The sequence below is a fragment of the Petaurus breviceps genome, unplaced genomic scaffold, assembly GCF_028583685.1.
Source record: "Petaurus breviceps papuanus isolate PSGF00001 unplaced genomic scaffold, PetGlider_PUasm1.0 91041, whole genome shotgun sequence".
Lineage (NCBI taxonomy): Eukaryota > Metazoa > Chordata > Mammalia > Diprotodontia > Petauridae > Petaurus > Petaurus breviceps.
In genome coordinates, this window is record NW_027187400.1 from 25,968,724 (window position 1) to 25,991,004 (window position 22,281).

Below are 22,281 nucleotides of genomic sequence, written 5' to 3' on the forward strand. Positions count from 1 at the left end.
AGAAAGAAAGAAAGAAAGAAAGAAAGAAAGAAAGAAAGAAAGAAAGAGGAAGGGAAAGGAAGAGAAAGGAAGAAGAAAGGAAGAGAAAGGAAGAAGAAAGGAAGAGAAAGGAAGAAAGGAAGGGAGCAAGAGAAATAAAGGAAGAAAGAGAGAAAGAAAATGAATGCTTTTGTCTGTATTCAGATAACATCAGTTCTTTCTCTGGAGGTAGATAGCATTTTTTAACACGAGTCCTTTGGGATTACCTTGGACCATTATAATGTTCAGAATAGCAAAATTATTCATACTGGATTATTGCACAGTGTTGCTGTTACTATGTATATTGCCAACTTCATCTATCAGTTCATGTAAGTCCAGGTTTTTCTGAAATCATCCTGCTTTTCATCGTGCTACTGTGAAATAAAATTCCATTACAAGCATATACCATAACCTGTTCAGCCATTTCCCAGTTGATGGGCATCCCCTCAATTTCCAGTTCTTAGCTAGCACAAGAAGAACTGCTATAAATATTTTTGTCCAAATAGTTCCTCTTCCCTTTTTTAAAATATCTCTTTGGGAAGTTTATAATTATTGGTTATTAACATTCATTTGTACTGACAGAAGAAATTACAGTAAAATTATTTTTAAATTTGCCTCATTTGTTGAGCCTAGTCCTTCTGATGTCAATCTTGCTGACTAAATTGCAAATGTTCCCTAATTCGTGTTGTGCCCTCTAAATTAGGCAATACAGTGGAGAACTCTGGACCTGGAGTTAGGAACACCCTATTTCATATCCTCCCTCGGATACTTAGTATCTGTGTTACCTTAGAAAAGTAACTTAACTGCCTAACTTTCTTCATCTGTTAAAGTGGGAACAATAGCACCTACCTCCTAGCGCTGTTATGTGGCTCAAATGATACTTACACAAACCCTTAAAGGGCTTTATAAATGCTATCCATTATCATCTCTAAAACGTGCCGCCCCAAAACCCCCCTTGCACGGCCCTTGGCCTCCAACGCCCTCCTCATCTCTGCCTCCCTTCTGGCTTCCAACTAAGGGCCAAATCCCACTTTCTACTGACAGCCGTTTCCAATTCCTCTTAATTCTAATTTCTTCCCTCTGTTAATCATTTCCCATTTATCCTTTATCTGGTTTGTACATATTGTCTTCATGTTGTCACTGTGAGCTCCTAAATGGAAAGGGCTGTCTTTTCCCTTTCTTTGTACTCCTAGGGTTTAGCACAGAGGAGGCGCTTAATTCGTGTCTGCGGTCTGCCCAACCTGGCTCCAAGCCAAGGCTGCGACAAGCAGTCCATTACCACCCATCGACCCACCCCAGAACAGCGATGTGGCGCGCATGCGCATTAGCCGCCGCCCCGCCTCCCTCCTTTCGCGGCCTCCGAACCGGTTGAACGGAAATCGAGTTCGCCTGAGGGGTAGCTGAGGCGAGGGAAAAGGGGGCAGGCCTGGGGGGGGTGGGGGCGGGAAGGGGGGGCAAGGGAAGAAGGCCGGGGTTTCATAGGAGAGCTTTTGGACCGAGAGAGCACTCAGCCTGAGAGAGGCTAGTCACTGCCAGAGTACGTGAGCTGAGCCGCCTGCTCAGGAGGCCGGGGCGAGAGGGGCTGCCCGCTCCAACAATGGGGAGGGAGGACGCAGCGGGTGGTGCCGGGGATTGGCAAATAGGCGGTGGGGGGAGGTGTCTAAAACAGTACCTCCCCCTCCACCAAAGCCTAGACCGGAAATATGGGGGAGAGGAGGAGGAGAGGGAGGAGCCCGGCAAGGAGGGCGTGGCTTGGGAATGATGGCGGGAGAAAGAGGCAGGCCAGGGCCGATTCCTTGGGTGGGGATGGAGGAGAGAGAGAGAGAAAGCAGGGAGGAGAGAGGGAGAGATAGATATGAGAGAATGAATCCATAGTTAACACACCGACCCCATCCACAGCCTTTTTCCTCTGCATCAAGGCCAAGAAGCCCTAGACCAGGTAAGGGAGGCGGCTCCTACCAGAGGCAAGCCTTTATTAAGCGCCAACTGTGTGCCAGGCCCCGCGGATGCCCTGCCCTCAGGGAGCTTACAGTCTAGTGGATGCGCCCACAAGCGCATAACCACACCTATACGATGTAGAGGAGGAAGGCGCTAGGCGCAGGGGCCCAGGCTTCCGTGGCTTCCTATCATTCAGCCGTACTAGGGACTTTGTAAGATGGTCCAGGCCTAGAGTCATAGCCCTAGAAACCATGGAGCCCAACGCGCTCCTTTGACAGGCAAGCCCAGAAAGGGGACGCATGTTTGCCCAGGCACCCAGCGACGTCCGAGCCTTCATGTGGTGCGATTTCCACATTTTGCAGAGAGGGCAGTAAAGCCCAGAGAAGAGATGGGAACTGCCCAAGGTTGCATCCCTAACAACCTCTTCATTTTACAGATGAAGACTCTGAGACTCAGCTGAAAGGGAGTGGGGGAGAGGGGACCCCGGAAACATGCACTGAGCAGAGCTGGCATTCAAACACAGGTTTTCCAGTTCCAGACCCAGCTATCTTGACTCTCTGCCTATCTCCACCATCCTCCAGTTTCTCTGTTCTGGGACCCACTCTTTCTCATAGGACCGGCAGACTTGGAACATCATGGTCTCTTCCAGGAAAGGACCTTACCTGTGGTTTCACTAGTAGAGGGAATACTCTACCAATGCAAGTTGGCACCTTCTCTGCAACTTATAGTGGTAGAGAGATGCTTAGAGTAGAGGTGTCAAACTCAGGGTTCCAGAACCAGATTAAAATGTAATTGGGAAATGTTTAACTCAATCAAAATGCAAAGTGTAGGTGATGTTAATTTGTGGGTTTTTAGATCAGTATGGGGCCCACAGGGAGCTAATTCTATTTGAGTTTGACATCAAGTGTCTTGCCCAGGGTCAGAGGTCAGACTTGAACCCATGTTGACCTGGCTTAGAGTACAGCTCTCAATCCACTAAGCCATGCTGCCTCTCAGTAATAATAGCTCACGTTTATAAAGCATTGTAAGATTTGCAAAGCATTTCATATATATATATTCATATATAATATATATATATATATATAAAATCTCATTTGATTTGGAATTGGAAGAGATGTTAGGGGTCATTTAATCTAAGTCCATCATTTCTTACCTGAGGAAACTGAGGCCAGAAAGCTTTAAACATCATGCATTTCTAGATTCAGAATGACTTAGGAATTGGGGGGATATTTAGTCTAAATATCTCATCTTACAGATGGGGAAACTGAGACCCAGTGAAATGACTTACCTGTATCACAGCAGTAATAAATAGGAGAGCTAGGAGCCAAGCCTAGTTTCTCTAATTCCAAAGTCAGTTTTATTTCCATTGTACTTTGCCAAGGCTTTAAGGATTTCATCTTAATTAGATTTTTTTAACCCAAAAGGATGGCCTGATTTCCCACTTTTCCCTTCAAAAGAACTAGATATTGTAGCTAATATGGTCTACTTGTCCATTCACAAATAGGTCATAGTTTCCTCCTCTAATTGGAATGTCATCTCTCATCTTTAGCTATTGAAATCCCCAATCCTTCAAATCCTTCCATTCTTGCATTCAAATGCTGCTTCTACTGCGCTGTCTTCTCTATTCACCTCAGCAGGAAATTACCCTTCTCTCTGTTCTCAATCAACAAGCATTTATTAAGGACCTACCATATGCTAGGTAAAGGAGATAGAAATAAAAATGAAAACAGTCTCTGCCTGAAAGGAGCTTACATTCTACTAGGATTGGCAGGGATAACTTATTCACAGATAAATAAATACAGGTTTCTCCAATGAACAAGCAACTGTTAAATTCCTCCTATGTTCAGGGTGCTGTGCTAGGGTCCGGAATATACTCACCCAGATGGATCTGTGACCAAATTAGTAGGATGTTTTCTCAAATTATATAGATCTTAACCCAGTTGTTCCTTCTCTGGACAGCATTAGTCCACGGCTTCCTGTCAGTTTGCCACAGGGGGTCCATTTGACATTTTGGAGAGCTTGTTCAGTCTCTGTTGATGTTGAAAGATGAGAGAAACGTTCACTTGTAATGCCTTGCCTCCATCCTGTAGGCTGTGATGACACCTTTTATTCCTGTTCATCAGAGTTCCTCATTGGTCATCTCTTGCAGCCTGCTGAAACCTACCTTTCCATTGCTCTGTGGGAAAGATTCTGGAAGATATGGACTGAACATTCATAGAATGTGCTTTTAGATGGACCTTTAATTACATTAGGATAGAGAGTTCCTGGGAGAAAACTTCTCCCCGTACAAATAGGCATCCTGAGGCCCTGTGAAGTTCCATGATTTGCAAGGGTCACACAGTCAGTGTCAGGCACACTTGAACTTAGGTCTTCCTCACTCCAAAGCTGCCTGGATCAAATTCTGCACCATCCTATACTTGTTCTGGGGCTTGATGTAACGTTACTAGCAGAATATTGGTATTGAGAAGATAGGCCTTTGTTTCCTGAAGAAGATAAAATATTAGGGTCATTAAAGGAGCTTTCAAATTTCATTTCCTGAAGGCAATCCAACCCATTCTTCCTCTCTGATTCTGTGTCTAACTCATCCATTTATACTGTTTATCCCCAATTAGACATAATGTTAGGTGAACTCTATAGGTTGTTCATCCAACTACATGGCATAATCTGGTCAGTAGAAAGCCTTCATCCACTCGGTTTCTATGTGGTTGATCATACCCAACTTTTTTGATTGGCTTCTATCGAGTGTTACACTATCTCAGTGCTTGATACAATCAGTAAAACATAGGGTATATATTTCTTTAAAAGCTCAGGGATAGGGGCGGCTAGGTGGCGCTGTGAATAGAGCACCGGCCCTGGAGTCAGGAGGACCTGAGTTTGGCCTCAGCCACTTAACACAAAAACTAGCTGTGTGACCTTGGGCAACTCACTTAACCCCATGCCCTCCAAAAAGCAAAAAAAAAGCTCAGAGATGGAGGTAGAAGGTATAAACAATTGAGGGAATGAGGAAAGATATCTTCAATCAATTGTGTATTTATTAAATACTTTCTTTATGCCAATACTGCCCTGGGTGCTCAGGGTTCAAAGAAAAAAGTGAAACAGTCTCTGCCCTCAGGGCACTTACATTCTGTTTGAGGAAACATCATACATTAAAAGAAATAAAAAGTAATTGGGAGGATCAGTTAAGGCCTCCTGTGGAAGGCAGCATTTGAGCTCAGCTTTGTAGGAAACTACAGATTTTAAGAAGTTAACTTAAGGAAGGAGTGGCACTTCTTCACTATCTCTAAGCCATGCTTCCCATTCTCCAGCCTCTACCTTGATCTAGACCCGAAGATCTTAGGACTGGATTTCTAGCCACTCATTATTGAGCAGTTCACTTTCTCTTACCAAGGCCACCATGCCCACAACATGTGACCTCAACATATTTCCTTCTCTCCTCTCCAACCCTAGTTTGGAGGAAAGTATCAAATCAACACTACCATTCCTAGTAAGGTTATGTTAGTCAAATGCCCTATGACTCAGTTGACCATTCTTTCTGACTTCCTGTCTAAAGCACTTCTGCCTAACTGCCTCACTCCAATCCGCTTCACACACAAGTCAAGACATCACACTCATGATGTCATTGGTCTTTGAGAATGAAGAACAAAGAACTCCTTCTTATGTTCCATCATCCACTATTTGAACATAAGCTTCTTGAGGTCAGGAACTGTGTTGCTTGCTTCTGCTCCTATACTCAGCGCTTAGCACAGTGCCTGCCACAAAATGCTTAGTAAATGTTCTTTCATTCCCGTGGAGTGGCCTCCCATAATCTCCTTTACAAATAGGCTCTGTGGCCTAGCGCCCCTTCCACCGAGCCAGGTCACCGGTGATCATCCGCCACAGCCCACTGCCTGACAGGCTGCTCGGGAGCCGCCACCAAGGTTTTACATCATCATCAGAACAAGCAATATGGCAGCAATCCGGTCCAGTGGTTCACTTGTAGCAACCCTGGCTACTACCAAAGGCATCTGGGTTCCACCTCCAGCAACAGCTCCTGTGGAAGTGCTGAGTACTCTGGAGAAGTGATCCCCCACCATACTGGTCTTCCCAAATCAGACCCAGGCCACTGGTGGGCAAGCTTCTTCGGCAAGTCGAGTCATCCGTTCATGACAACGGTATTGGAATCCCCAGAGCACTCGGGAACTTTCCAGGTTGCTCATGGCACGATCACCTGTGACCTGGCTCAGGAGGCCATGAGGAAGCGGCATGTCAGCGAGCCCAGCAAGCCCAGCACTGGGCCTTCTGCATGAGCAGCAGCACCCTCCCTGCTGCTCCCCCGCTTCTGAAGTGTGCTGGGCATCAGAGCCCATTCCCCCCTCCCCTCCCCTCCCTTCTCTCTCCCACCTATTCCGTTAGAATAGATAGGCTGCGTAAGTGTAGAAGTAGTTGTGGGGTGTGTGTGGTTTTTTTTTAAGGAAAACAAAAGCAAAACACCAAAAAACAAGTAAAAGAAACCACACTGCTGTTGTTTTTTTACTATCTGAATCACCTATGTGCTTTTCAGCAGCCTCAGTAACCTGTTTACTTTGTACTCAACTGAAACTAATAAATTTTGAGCAGCCTTTTAAAAAAAATGTTCTTTCATTCATTCATTCTAGGCTGGGGGGAGCAGGAAGAGGAGAGAGAATGTTGTGTATGAGGAAATCAAGACTAATTTGATGGGACCATCGTGTGAAGGGGAGTAATATATAATAAGGCTGATTCAGGAGGTTGGAGCACAGTGAGAGGCCAGGTCAGACTTGTACTTTAGCACTATCAATTTAATAGTTGTGTGGCTTGGAGTTAGGAGAGACTAGATTCAGGGAGATCATTTATGAAACTTACAGGCAAGAGGTGATGAGAACTTGGACTACAGTGATTGTCAAGGTAGAAAGAAAGAGATCTTGAGGAGGAGGAAATGACTGAACTTCTTGTTCTTTGTCCTTTGTTCTTGAAGAGGACCATGACATCAGGAAGGTGATGCCAGGACTTGCAAGTGAATTGGATTTAAGTGAGGAAGAACTCTGCAAAGTCACCAGCCTCACTTTCTTCTCTGGAGCCATCTGGGTCATAGATCAGGATGACTGGACATGGCCCCCAAGCAGACTTAGCAAGTGATTAGATTTATTGGAGAGAGGTGAGATTAGGATATTGGATATCCTGTTGGATAGGTTGGAAGGAGACGTTGAAGATTAATCCCAGGTTTTGAACCTGGGTGACTAGAGGAATGGGGGTACCCTCTACTTAGCCCCTGCCTACCTTTCCAGTTTTCTTACATCTTACACCTTCCCCCTCTCTCTTCCAATGTATCCTACAACCCAGTGACACTGACCTCCGTGCTATACCTCCTACAAGGCTGTTCATCTTTCAACTCTGGGCATTTTCACTGACTGTCCCCAAGGCCTGGAAAGCTCTACCATCATCTCTGCCTTCTGGCTTCCTTCAAGACAGAGCTAAAATCCCACCTTCTACAGGAAACTTTCCCAGTCTCCTTTGATTACAATTCTTTCCCTCTGTTTATTTTTTTGTTTTGTTTTGTTTTGTTTTTAATTAATTTATTGATTTACTTTTCGTTTACAATATTCAGTTCCATAAGCTTTTGAGTTCCACATTTTCCCTCTCTTCCTCTCCTCGCCCCTTCCCCCGTGGCAGCATGTAATCCAATACAAATTCTACAAATACTTTCACATTAAACATTAGTCAAGTTGTAAAGAAGGATTATAACCAATAACAACCAGAAAGAAGGAACAACAAAAAAGAGAACAAGCAGTTGGCTTCAATCTGCATTCAGACTCTGTAGCTCTTTCTCTTAATGTGAATTGTCCTTTCCATTATGCATTCTTTGGAGTTGTCTTATAACCTTGCATTGCTGAGGGGAGCCCAGTCTGTCAAAGTCAGTTGTCACAGATACGATGTGTCTGCAGTTGTATACAGTGTTCCCCTGGTTCTGCTCCTCTCACTCAGCATCAGTTTATATAAGTCTCTCCAGGTCATTGTGAAGTCCGTCTGCTCCTCATTTCTTACAGCACAGTAGTATTCCATTACATTCATATACCACAACTTGTTTGGCCATTCCCTGTTGATGGGCATCCCCTTGATTTCCAGTTCTTTGCCACCATAAGAAGAGCTGCTATAAATATTTTTGTACATATGGGTCCTTTTCCCAGTTGTAAGATCTCTTTGGGATACAGTCCTAGAAATGGTATTGGTGGGTCAAAGGGTATGCACATTTTTATAGCTCTTTAGGTATAGTTCCAAATTGCTCTCCAGAAGGATTAGATCAATTCACAACTCTACCAACAATGCATTAGTGTTCCAATTTTCCCACATCTCCAACATTTATCATTTTCCTGTTTTGTCCTGTTAGCCAATCTGACTAGTGAGATGTGGTAACTCAGAGTTATTTTGATTTGCATTTCTCTAATCAGTAGTGATTTAGAGCATTTTTTCGTATGATTATAGATATCTTTAATTTCTTCCTCTGGAAGCTTCCTGTTCATATCCTTTGACCATTTATCAGTTGGAGCCCTCGGTTTATTTTCTACTGGACGCCTTTCCCAACCCTCTTAATTCTACTACTTTCCCTCTGTTAATTATTTCCTATTCTGTATTCTTACATAGTTGTTTGCATGTTATTCTCCCCTGTTAGATTTTAAGCGTCTTGAGGGTGCGGATCTTTGCCTTTCTTTACATCCGCCGTACTTAGCACAGTGCCTGTCATACCATAGGCACTTAATAAATAAAAGCACAATGCTAGTTGACTTATTGACCCTGAACAGAAGTAGAGAAGTTGGGGGAGGGATGGGTTTTGGCCAAAAGATGAGTTCTGTTTTAGATGTAAAATTGAGTGAATCAAGTGGGAGATGTTAAGAAGGTACAATACTTGTCTTGTCTTACTCGTGGATCTCACCACAGTCTTATATCAGAGACATTTGTGTGTGGTTGTGTTTTGTCTCTCCTATAGTGCTTTATGGTAAGAACTATGTCTTGTATAAATTTATATACTACATGGTGCCTTAATTAAAGCAGAAACCCAAATATTTGTTGGAAAAATGAATATATGCAAATGGTGCGTGCTAAAACATTCATCTTTATTCCTCACAGAATTTCACCATGTCTATTATCAAGATCCATGCCAGGGAGATCTTCGACTCCCGTGGAAACCCCACAGTTGAGGTTGATCTCCACACTCAAAAAGGTGCATGCCCCATTTGCCTTCCTGATCCCCAGGCCCTCTTCCAGATACATTAAACTTGGCACAGAATGGCTCCTAGGGACAAAGAGGTGAGACAGAAAGATCCAATCAAGACCTTGTACCTCAAAAATTCTCCAAGGTGCCCAAAGGGGCCTTCATTTGCTTGGTTGGTAGATAACCTGGCGTTCCCCAGTGATCAAACAAGCAAGTGGTCTGGACACTATGGGGAAACCCTTTTATTCAAAATAGATAGATGTGGACAGGAGTTATGAGAATGCCAGCTGGATTGTGCTTTGTCTGACAAGCAGGAAAGAAGGAAAAGCCTGGGTAAGTACAAGGCCAAATGCATAGTGTACGTTCACTTACGTATTTTCTTTTTTTTTTTGCCTTTTGGAGGGCAGTTGAGATTAAGTAACTTGCCCAAGGTTACACAGCTAATTTTTTGTGTGTGTGGGTGTTAAGTGTCTGAGGCCAGAACCAAACTCAGGTTCTCCTGACTCCAGGGCAGGCGCTTTACTCATTGCGCCACCTGGCTGCCCCTCCATATTTTCTTACTCCCATCGAAGATCTGATTTTATTGGCATGGATGCCCCCTTCTCTGAGGCAGATCATAATCCATTATAGGTAGTATTCATGAGTTGGTATGGCCAAAAAAATTGTAGCAAGGAGTTTCTTACGCTAGTGCACCTGATCATTGGTCCGCTGCTGGCCCTTCTCAGCAGGATAGTGCTTGTAGAGCTTGTACTATGCTGGCACAGCCTTTAAGAAACCAGGGTTCCCCCTGTGCCAGTGTGAGGCATCTGAGTAGATACAATCCCTTTGTAACCAGAGACTAGGGACATGGAGGTAAGACAAACGACTCCTCTGGAAACGTTATATGATCACTGCCATTCTTTTCAGGAAGCAGGACATGTTGGTCCAGGTAAACAGGAGGCTTGGGGGTTCTTAAGGAGAAACCTTTTGTTAATTCAAAGAGATTTCTCCCCCTTTTTACAGTCACCTGTGTCTTAGTTTACAGCTGCCTCCTGAACTGACTGTTTTATACATGAAAAATTAAAGGGAAACAGTCTCCAGGCAGAATGATGCTAGGTACTGAGGATACTGCTTCCCAGGGAGAGCTGAGTCTGTCCCACTGTGAGATCTGCCTTGACTAGTAAAACGCTTTAGCCTGTCAGAGATGGTATAGAGGGGATTCATGAATCAGGTGGTGGGGTCGGACTGAATATCTTTCTAACTCTAGGATTCTCTAAGCCTCCCTTTCTTCTCCCTACCTCTTTCCCTCCTGCTTACCAAAAAAGAGGCCTTAAATCTGTGCCTTTCACTGACATGAGAGTCTGTCTTCTGGTCCTTCATCCTGATTGCTTTCAGGGTTAAGCCAGCTTCCTAAAGTAGGTACTGTCAAAGAGTCAGTCCTTCTAGGTACGTGCCTTCTATCACTCCCTTCATGATGTGAGGCTCTGCTGTTTGGTCAGAGTGTAAAACTGGACCAGCAGAAATTAACAGAATTTTTTTTAAATAGCCAAGAGATCCAGAGATAAAAGCGGGAGGGGACAAAGGTGAGAGTGTTTCAAGGAAGCTGGGTTAGTCTCATACTGGAATGGTATCTCTAAAGCCCTCCCCTAGAATTCTGTGAACTATGTTGACATTGCCCAGCTGGGTGGCCTGGCTCTTGGGCAGTTCCGGGAGCTTTACTGCCCTGTGTCTGTAGAGGGAGTTCCTATGCCAGGTATTGCCTTCACTAATGAAGTCTTGGGTCCAGACCAAAAAAAAGATTAAAAAAAAATTGTTCTCTAATAAGAATTTTCCATCTCATTGGATCCTCACAACCACCCTCACAGGAGGATACTGTTGTGATACCCATTTTACTGTGAGCAAAGTGAGGCAGACCAAGAGTTAATGATTTGCCCAGAGACACAGAGCTAGGAAACATCTGCAGCTGGATTAAACTCTGGTATCCCTGCCTCCAAGCCCAGAGCTCTATCCACCACCCTACCAGCCGCTTCAGCCTTCATGGCTGCCTGTCCAAGTGTGCTCTAGAGAGTCTTTCTCCATAGAGCACAAGCTTAGTCCCAGCTGTGTGACTCACTTAGAAAGGGGGCTTTGGAGGAAAGGCCTGAAGCCACATGCCTGTGGGAGGAAGCTTTTTGCCCATAGGGGACTAGCAAATACCATCCTCATTGAAGAGCCTTTTCCTTTTCTTCCTTATTATCTTTCTTCTGAACCCCTCAAGATCTCTCTATAGTTCCCACTTACTATGTGGTGATGGTTTTTAAATCTCCGTGCTCCGTATTCCCTGTAGAGTAGCAATCAGGATAGGACCTTTAAGAAATTCTCATCAACAAAAGCTCTGTGCCATATAGAAACTCAAATCTCCGAAAGCCCAAAGAATAGAACTGCGTGACAGCAGAACTGAGTGGATTGTTACCTGACACCCCCAGAAGCTTCTCAGATAGTAGCAAAACAGTTCAGCAGCCTTGCAGTCAACGCTATTCCTGGCTGAGAGGGGGAGTTAGATTCCATTACTTTTTCCTTCTAACTTGGGCCATATGTGACTCACAGAATCTCCTATTTGGAAAGGAACTCCGGCCTTCTAGTCTAACCCAAACTTTAACAAGAATATACCTTTCCATATATTCACATTTTTCCTTTCCCATACTTCCTAAACTGTGGATTGTGACCCCATCCTCACCTCTTAAACTGTGGGGTGCAGATGGGGTCGTGAGTGGAAAAAGTTTAAGAAGCCCTGCTTTAGACAACTCCTTTTTTCCCTCCGCATTGGAATTATTTCTCTCCTGTATCTCCATGTAGAATGTCATTCTTTAGAAATTCCTATTTCTCCCAGACTTAGCCTAACATCCACTATAGAATTTTAAGTCACAGATTCCTACCCTTCTTTTTTCTGAGCCCATGGAAATCTGTTCTCCCGGAATCTGTCCAGGTTTTTTCTATCACATATTCCAAAATGTAATGTTCACTTCCTCCCAAGTTTCCAATCATTACCACTCCAGCAAACAGTTTTTCCTCATTAGTGAGAATCAGATCCTAAATAAAAGTTTCTTTCCTTCGTTTCTCTGCTCTTTGAAGATAAAATTGTCATTAAGTGATTCAAGAAGTTATTAACTGTCCTGCTGTGGTCAAAGAGAATTTCCAGCAGAAATCTGGATCACTACTTAGTATGTTATCCTTCCATGCTAGGTTTATAATCATTATAATTTCCTCCTGTATTTCTTCCATCTGTCAAAGCAGTCTGAAATTTACTGTGATGTCTATTGTTTCTCTGCCTCTTGTCCTTCACCCAGTTGACCTTCACCAGGCTCTGCGCTCCCCCTTATTACTGGATTTCCCTTCATGAGTATAACCTTTTAACATGTTCCATCCGCTTTCCCTTTTCCCTATCATGAGTTCTTTTGAATAAGGTATCCTCTATCAAAACTAGTTCAAGGGGCGGCTAGGTGGTGCAGTGAATAGAGTACTGGCCCTAGAGTCAGGAGCACCTGGCCAAAGACACCTAACACAAAAACTAGCCATGTGACCTTGGGCAAGTCACTTAACCCCAGTTGCTCTCCAAAAAGCAAAAAAAAAAAAACTAATTCAAGTCATGGATCTCTGAAGTTTATGTAATAGCTGTGAAGTCTCCATACATCGTGTTCTCTAGATTCCCCAACTTGCTGTTCATATTTGGTGCATTTAAATGCATATAAACCACTGGAACCCTGTTTTTATTGGTGCCTTCTTCCTTAGATTTTGTCTCCTGTGATTTCTAAATATCTGCTGCTCTTCTCCTTACATAGTAGTTACTTCTAGATGGTGCTGTCTTTGAGATTTTCATAAGCAAATTCAACTGCCTCCTTTTTCCTTTTCAGTTTGAAGTCCTTTTGTAATTATAATCATATTTGTAATATATTTTTGCTAGTCTTTAAGTATAATCCACCCCTGTCTAAGAACATGTTATTATTTTAAACTGTAGTCCAGAAATTTTAATCCCATTTTTAGATAGTATTTTCATTCATCTGTTCACTTTCTAGTCCAAGCAGAATGAAAATGGAAATCTCTTCTATAATCCCATCACCACTGGAAAACTTGCAGTAAGAGGGGGAGAACTCTACCTTAAGAGTCATCGCATTCCAGAATTGTTAGGCAGCTCATAGATTTAGAGCTGAGAGGTTAAGTTAGAGATGATCCAGTCCAAGGTCACACAAGTAGTAAGGAGCAAAGCCAAGATCTGAGGCTAGGTCCTCTTCACTCCAAATCCAGTGATCTTTACTCAACACCATCCTGCCTGGGTGAGTCAGCAGTGTGGTGTGGCATCAGAAAAAAAAAACTGGTGTTATTTTATGCAGCATTAAGAGAGACATAATACCCAGAACAAAGGAGAAAGGGATCCTCAGTGCTTGGCACAGTCCCTGGCACATACATAGGATCATATGACTTAATAGCCAACTTTAAGGGGCCATATAAATACTACCTATCAAGTGATATTAGTAGGCAAGCAATAAGTGCTTATTAACATGCTGTTAAGGGGCGGCTAGGTGTCGCAGTGAATATAGCACCGACCCTGGAGTCAGGAGGACCTGAGTTCAAATGTGGCCTCAGACACTTAACACACACAAAAAAACTAGCCATGTGACCTTGGGCAAGTCACTTGACCCCAACTGCCCTCCCAAAAAAAAAACAAACAAACAAACATGCTGTTAACTTAATTTCATTGTTCTACTGCAAGCCACAAACTAGGTTTAATTCTGGGCTCTACATTTTAAGAAAATATAGAAAAGCTAGAATACATCCAGAAATTACCAGGATGACCAGGTTACCAGGAGAAAATTACAGAAGAAACAATTAGAGGATCGTTTGAAGAGACCTATGGATGGTTAGCCATTGGAGGAGAAGACTTGGGGGACCAGGATATTCTATTCAAGCATTTGCAGTGCTGGTGGGTGGAAGGGAGGTGGGGTTCTAGTGGATAGAACTAGAGATGATAGGTGCACGTTTTAAGCTTGGTATAAGGACAAACTTTCTAACAACTGGAGTGTTCCAAAAATAGAATGGATTTTGTTTTTGCCCTTTTTTGGGGGGAAGCCATTGGGGTTAAGTGACTTGCCCAAGGTCACACTGCTAGTAAGTGTTAAGTGTCTGAGGCCGAATTTGAACTCAGGTCCTCCTGACTCCAGGACCGGTGCTCTATTCACTGCACCACCTAACTGCCCCAATAGAATGGATTTTCTTGGGAAATAATGTGTTATTTCTCAGTAGAGGCTTTCAGACAGAGACTGGTTGGCCACTCATTGTTAGTAATATATTTTGGCTGCCCAACTTCCCATTACCATTCCCAAAACCATGGAGTAACTTAAACTTGAATTTATCAAAGTCTGATACATAGCACCAGTTAAAAGTATAGAAGATGGGTTTATTGTGTGTATATAGTTTTGAGTCCTACCATTAACATCTGAATGCCAGACATTATATTCATGAAGTCACTTTCTACTCCGGGAGGACCTTAATTATACCCTAATTCTTTATCCTTGTTCCCTAGTAAGTAGCATGCATGGGCATTGCCACCATTGCCCAGCCTCTGCCCCCTTCTCTTCTCCAAAGTTAGCTTCATGGGGATGCTAAATACATGTTTGTCTCTGTGTGTTTGGAATCTGCTGCTCTGTTAGCTTTAGCTGGAGCCACATTCTTCCTGATTATCACTTGTCTAATTCTGACAGCATTAATCCGTAGACTGTAACCTGAGCAGGAGTTAGGAAAGAGGCAAGAAAACAGACCTCAAAGCTTCCCTTAAGCCCCTCCTTGCCATGATTGACTTTGTCCTAAGACCTGAACCAGCTCCTGGTCAGGCCAAATCATTCCAGCTCTTATCCAGTTTAACCCTTCGGCCACCATAACTTTGTAAGAAGGAATTGTTGTTCAAATTGGTTGGGACAGAGGATCTTTTTTTTTTTTTTTGGAGGGGGGAGGCAGGGCAGTTGGGTTTAAGTGACTTGCCCAAGGTCACACATCTAGTAAGTGCTAAGTATCTGAAGGCAGATTTGAACTCAGGTCCTCCTGACTCCAGGGCCAGTGCTCTATTCACTGCGCCACCTAGCTGCCCCATCCTTTTTGCTCTTACCCTGTGAGTGGGAGAGGAAACTAGTTTTCCATGTGGGGTTTGATGTCCATGCTAGCTGACCTCAGATGTTCATTGAGTACTCTCATCTTTTCTTTTCCTTGTCATACAGGTGTCTTCCGAGCCTCAGTGCCCAGTGGTGCTTCTACTGGCATCTATGAAGCCTTAGAACTTCGAGACGGTGATAAGAACTGCTTCCTAGGGAAAGGTAAAAGAATTGGCAGTATCCTATCTCCTTGGAGGAGGCGCCCTAAACTATAAAATCTGGGGCTTTTCGTCCAACTTCCATCATTTTCCACCTGTTATTTATTTGTGGTTGTATATGAGAAGGCATCTCTAACCCCAGGCACTTAGTCTTGATGGCAAACATACACACACACACGTCATTAAACTTTGTAGAAAAATTGCATTTCTTAGCTTTTCCTGCCTCCCTTAGCTTATGATTTCAGAATCTTCAGATGTGTTGCAGCAGATTCTTATTGAAGCATATGGCATTTAAGGAGTGGGGATGCATAACGGGGATTCCAATCCCAGGTTTGGCACAGCCTGAGCCTGAGCAAGTCCCCTTCAGTTTCCACAAATGGTACAGTACACTTCTCTCCTAGGCCTGAAATTCACAGGATTGCTTTAAGAAAAGTACCCCATGGACTGTAGAGTGCTACATAAATTGAGTTGTTAATGTTCATGAAATACTAGGTTAGACAGATAAAGTCAGACTGAGGAACTGGGGCCTATTAATTTGACTTAGTAGCTGCCAAACTACAAAGCTGTGAGCCAATCCTCTATAGCTTCAAGTCATACGAATCCACTCCATATCATACCCACTATATGGAATCCAATGGTGTGTTTGTTTGAAGAGCTCTAGTGAAGGGAAACCTGTTCCTCCCCCACCCTGTGAGGTGGCTCCTCTGGGCACAGTTCTCCCTCCCTTACACAGGCTCCAGAGTTGATATAGAGTGGATTCCTATTCAAGTATGAATTGGACCAGAGGGTCCCCAGAAGTCCCCTCAAGCTCAGATCCATGACTCATAATCATAGACTTCAGGCAGCACCTCAGCATACTTTATATGACATCTCTTACTATTTGGCATGATGCTATGACTAAGAAATTGCCATTTCTGCTATTCCCAGAACAGTAGCTTGGCTTTTGGTCATGTGGGCCTAATTCTCTAGTATTCATAGCCCTTCCTTTTGGCCATCAAAAGGAGATCATTTATCACCATCCTGCAGCCAGTCGTCCCTTTTATGCCTGGCTGTAGAGGATTGGCTCAAAGCTTTGTAGTTTAATTCCACAGATGCTTCCAGAGGAATCTCAAGACTGCCACACTTTACCATATCAGAGGCCCCACTTGGGTCACCTTCACTTCCTCTCTAGTAATCACTACATTTTTTTGAGTGGGTAAGACTAGGAGACAGGGTGTTTGCATTCACTATGCTTTTTCCTGATGTGTATGCTATGTTCTGGCCACATCCAAAGAATTATCATGAACTGAAGATATTTCAGGGATTTGATAATGATTCTTATAGTTGGCCTGGACAGTTATCTGCCTGTCTGGGAGCATTCAACTTGGTGCCTAGAGTATAGAGGGCAGGGGTTTCTTGTCTACCTAACCATGAAAGGTTGGGTGAAAGGTGCTCCATAAAACCAGTCCTTTTAGTGGTAGACTGTTGGAAGGCCACAAGCTCAACCTTGAGGTTACTAGTTTGGGTTTCACTCTTCATGAACAGTCCCCAGGTGGTAAAACGGCCTTGGTTTCTGGTAGTCCCCATTTTCCTTGTACAAAACTGCCCTCAGGCTCTCCAGGCTGGCATCTGTGCCTACTGAATCAACAGAGGCAGCACAGGTATGTGCGTGTGTTTGTGAGGCAATAATTAGATGCTGGCAGATCTGGCTGCATTTTTCGTTGCACCAGTCTCCTTTGTGCAGAACGCTGTTTCTGGACTTTTCTTACATTCTTCTTCCTATTATCTCTTCTGACAAGACATCCATTGGGGGGGGGGGGGGAGTTGACAGGCTATGGCTATGTGTTAGTGGCATAGTTTTTTACAGATCTTCAAAATGACTACCAATGCCAAAAATGGATTCAGTGGATAAGAATCACAACTAACATTCATGTAGCACTTCAAGCTTCACAAGGTACTTTACAAAGACCTCATTTTATCCTCACAACAACTTTTGAAAGATAACTGTTGCATTCCTCCTCATTTTATAGTTGAAACGAGGACAGAATAACTAAGTAACCTGCCCAGGGTCACAGAGCTAATAAGTGTCTGAGGCAAGATTTGAATTCAAGTCTTCCTGTCTCCGGGTCCAGTGCTCTAATCACTGCACCACCTTTAGATGTGGTCAGTCAATAAGTACTTCTGTCTTTCCAGGGTCCCTAACCACTCCCTACCCAGATAGCATCCCTTACTTAAATGATACTCTGAAAAACAAGAACATTTTTATTAAACATGTACTATGTAAAGGACACTTTGGTAGGCTCCCAAAATTTAAAAAGGTAAATAGCTCCTATTCTCAAGAAGCTTACATTCTACTGGCTCTTAGTCTTAGACATCTTTCGATCATAAGTCTCCAACCATTCTGTAGTTCAGATGTCTTCAGGATACATGACATCAGGGATAGAGCACTGGACTTTGAGTCTTGAAGGCCTGAGTTGAAATCCTGCCTCAAACACTTTCTATCCGACCCTGGGAAAATCACTTGAGCTCTCTGTGCCTCATCTATAAAATGAGAGGATTGAATACAGTGAACTCTAAAATCCCGTTTGGCTTTAAATCTGTTATCATCAGATTGTTTAAACGTCTTCCCAAACACAGTGACGTCATCGGGGAAGACCAGACGATATTGACCTTGTATGCTACTCGTTCCTCAAGCAGACGACATGGAAAACCCCTTGCATGTGCTCAGATTTGTAGACAGACACACGTTTGACAAATGAAGGCAGCTGGCTTATCTTCATTTACCGTGGGACTCTAAAATAATAAGCATAGCTAGCATTCATATGGTGCCTTAAGCAAGGTACGTTGCCTAGATAATCTCCTTTCAACTTCACAACTATAGGAAGTGAGTTGTTATTATCCCCATTTGACAAAGGAGGAACTAAGGCTAGTAGATGTTAAGTGACTTGCCCAGGGTCACACAGGAAGTTTCTGAGGCAGGGGTCTTCCTGACTCCCAAGTCCCGCCCTCTATTCCCTGTACCAACTGAGCTGCCTCTGGTAATGTTCACTACAGGCCTAACATTGAAAGCCACTGATTGCCAAACATTTTGGCCTTGTAATATGGCATACTAATCCACCTTATTTCTTATATTAACTGTCTGGCAGTTTTCTTCATCTTTTTTCCTCCCAGAACCGCAAGCAGTACCTAAGATTTACAAGACTGAATAACAGTGCTGGGGGCAGCTCTTTCTGGCGCTTCCATAGTATGCCTGCAGCCTCAGAAGGGGTCATTTGTCAATACTATTCTCAGATTTCTCAGCAGTCAACCAGGTTGTGTGTGTATCTTATTCAACAAATGTATACAAGGCACCAGCGATACAGAGACAAGAACAAAAAATCCCCTGCCCTCAGGGAGCTTACATTCTGTTGGAAAATATACCATGTTCCGAGATAAATAAATACCAATGTACATAGTGATTTCAAGAGGGAGAGAGCTTAGATCAGGAGCAGATGACCGTGCTTGGAAGGAAGCACGGAAATGAGATGGGAGTGTGTATCAGATATGGAGGACACAAGCCCAGAGCTGGTTATGGCTGAATGCCATCCATAGGGAACACTTACAGGCCAGTCTGATTGGAAAAGTGAACTCCCCTTGTTTCACTCATGCAATGAAAACACAAAGACCTAAAGGGGATTTTCTTCCTCAGGTGACAGTTGTGTGCCTAGAACACTAGGGAGTCTTCCTAATCTTAGAACCCACTGATGATGCAGGGGACTCTAGGAGTGACCTTGAAGTCTGGAGTGGCAGAAAACTTCTGTGGATTCTGCCGGAACACCTTTCTTTTTATTAGTGACCTTTTTAGCTGCTGGGGTCCTGCTTGCTGCCCTCCATTCCTGGGGAAAGCTTGAAAGAGATTTGAATTTGTTCCAGTGAAAGCAGAATCCCCAGGCATAGCACAGACGTGTTTGCCATTTTCTTAGAAAAACTAGATGTGCTATGACAGACCCCTGTTTTGGTAAGTACCCTTCACTAAAGCTGTGGAGACCCAGGCCTCTCCAAAGAAAGACCTGTAGAGATACATGCTTTCAGTTTGACTTCAAGAATGGCTCTTAATGATCACCTGGCACGCTCATCCAAGCACAGCCAAATCTTCAGCCTCTTACTCGTGTTCCTCATTTTAGCTTATGGTCCTGCGAGCCTTTGCCTCTAGTCCTTTTTCCCACCATCTTGTAGCAGAAACTGAAGTTAGGTGGGAAGATGTAGGTATAGATCTCACTTGAGACATGTTTTGTCTTTTTCTTTATCTGCAAAATGATGCAATAATGTCAATAGCAACTACTTGTCAATCAGTGGACATTGAGGACCTACTTAGTAGGTTCCCAAAGTGGGTGATATCAGCCCCCGGAGGGCACTGGACAGATGGGGGAGGGCAGTGCACCTCAGGTACCATTGGAGGCTTGGAATAAAAATAAGAAGGTAGTGGAAGCATAAGGAAAGAAGAGAAGAAACATGTTTCATCTCTTTGTGTAATAGAGTTAAAGTCATAGTGATTACATTATTTTCCAAATAAATACACAAAATGCACGTTATAACCAATCACTGGTCAAATCTGCTGACAGGTAGTAACAAGCAAGCTTGGCAGGTAAACCTGTCGAGCATTATCAGGAAGTCCAGCATGCATCAGCAGAAATGTGTGTGTGTGAGTGTGATGACTTATTTACAGTACGATACTGTATGGTTATAATAGGCAATATTATGTCATCAAAATTTCAATGCAGGAAAAACCCCACAAATACAATAAATTATTAAATTTAAGATGTATCATTTTTAAATGATGCAAATTTTTTTAAACATTAAAGGGTTAATGAAAGTAGATTTCCAGGGGGGTGCTGAATGAGTTTTTTTTTAAGGGGATGGTAGGCCAAATAAGCTTGGGAATCTCTGGCCTACAACTACACTGTGCTAAGCACTGGGGATATAAAAAAAGGCGAAAAGCCCCTGCCTTTGAGGAGCTCACAATCTAATGGGGGCGATAACATGCAAATGACTGTGTACAAACAGGATACATAGGAAATAATTCAAAGCAGGAAGGCACTAGAATTAAGAGAGGTTGGGAAAGAGTTTCTGTAAAGGGTGAGATTCTACTTGAGACTTGGAGGAGGCCAGGGAAGCCAGTAGGTAGAGAGGAGGATGGAGAGCATTCCGGACACAGGGGACAGCCGGAGAGAAGGCCCAAAGCCAAGAGACAAGGATCTTGTTCTTGGAACAGTCAGGAGGCTAGTGTCACTGGATCAAAGGGTACATGGGGGGAGTTACCGCTAAGACTAGAAAGGTGGGAGGGGCTAGATTATGAAGATCTTTCAATGCCAGGCAGAGGATTTTGTATTTGATCCTGCAGGTGACGGGGAACCTCTGGAGTTTGAGTAAGCAGGTGACATGTTGTACAACTCTAATGAAATAATCTACGTGCAGCACTTGGCAAACCCTAACATGTAAACACTAGCTTGGAGGATGGTTCTCACAGATGTCCACTGACACTCACAGTGTTTCTGTGACGCTGGGTTGATTGTCTTTTTGGCCGTTCAGAAGTCATGTCCAGAGAGCACAAAAGCATGTCAACAAAATAGCAAATGAACAAGGTGGAATCACACCAAAACTAGAAAAATAGAGTTGTGAAAATTGACTCTGCACGGTGACATACTGCCAAAACCAGAGCATAAAAGAAATCAAGAAAAATGCGAGAGCCAAACCACAAGAAAATCAAATAAAGCTCTTAAAGAATCTGCTGTCAACAAAAGAAATAGAGCTAGCTGAGAAGGAAATCAAGTGTCCTCTCTGCCCACACTGGTAACAGATGACCACCTCCTCCTAACAGGTTCCTCATAGACCACTCCCATGACTGACTTCCTCAGTCCCTCAGTTGGAGCCTCCCAATCTCAGCAGGAGGAGAAAATCAACTGGACTGGCTTAGCCCAGTTATCCCTCACACTCATCATCCCTGGTACGTGAGATGCCGGCACAAGGTCCTTTATGGCTAGTTTACCTTTCTTCTGACATCCCTCTTTACTGGCTTGTCTTCTTTGGCAAATTTTATTGTGAATAACTGGTAAGCGCTGCTCTCATTAAATACAGTTATACATCCTGGTCCTTTTGAGGGCTTGAGCAAGCCTAATGTGGTTTGTGTGCTCTAAGATTGCTTTTCACCACCACTTTCTGCAATAAATTTGTACAGAGCTGAAAACGTTTTCTTCCTTCTCTTTGTTATGCAACATCAGGGCCTTAGTACTCTCAATAAAAGTGATCCAAAATCCACCATCATTCCATGCTTCAGGGCATCAGGGGCCCAGAGGAGGGCCAAGGGTTTTATATGGTGGGGCAAGATCTCACCTGGTTTACTAGGAAGCTAGGAGTTGCTAGCATAAAAAGTTACAAGCACAGAAGATCCGAAGAAAAAAGGGAGGAAGTGCCAGACAGGAGAAGGGAGCATGGCTAGAACATATAGAGACCATCACCAAAAAAATTGCTAGTCCCCAAAAACCAGAGATGCATTCTTACTACCACAGACTCCTCAGTGAAATCAACAGCTCCTCAAAAGAGATCAGCCTAACAGTAACATGGGAAAAACTAAATGGATGAAAAATGCCTGTTGTTCAGACTGTGACTTGCGATTGGAAGGACCAGTTCAATGCCAGTATTCTTCTCATGATAACAGGTGGCTGTAAAGCATGGAACACCATGATTTCCAAAGAATTGAAGTTGCCAGTGACCCCAAGTCCAGGGCAAAGGCGGTGCAGGTTATTATTAGTGAAGCCCTGCATACAAGTGGCATGACAGATACCATCCA

The 22,281-nt window shown here is 43.6% G+C and overlaps 1 protein-coding gene across 6 annotated transcripts in view; it reads left to right on the forward strand.

Annotated features, from left to right (window-relative positions):
* The first annotated feature begins 1,327 nt into the window (after positions 1 to 1,327).
* The window catches only part of LOC138154205 (alpha-enolase-like), a 37,507-nt gene continuing 16,553 nt past the window's right edge, over positions 1,328 to 22,281 (forward strand). For 2 of the 6 annotated variants that reach the window (XM_069078765.1, XM_069078764.1), the window contains exons 1-3: positions 1,753 to 1,957; positions 9,076 to 9,169; positions 15,385 to 15,480. In XM_069078765.1, the coding sequence (XP_068934866.1) occupies positions 9,085 to 9,169; positions 15,385 to 15,480 (181 nt within the window). In that variant the 5' untranslated portion in view covers positions 1,753 to 1,957; positions 9,076 to 9,084. Of the gene's footprint in view, positions 1,415 to 1,457; positions 1,556 to 1,752; positions 1,958 to 6,922; positions 7,109 to 9,075; positions 9,170 to 15,384; positions 15,481 to 22,281 lie in introns of those variants that run through there. The other 4 variants (XM_069078760.1, XM_069078761.1, XM_069078762.1 and 1 more) reach the window with 4 other exon arrangements.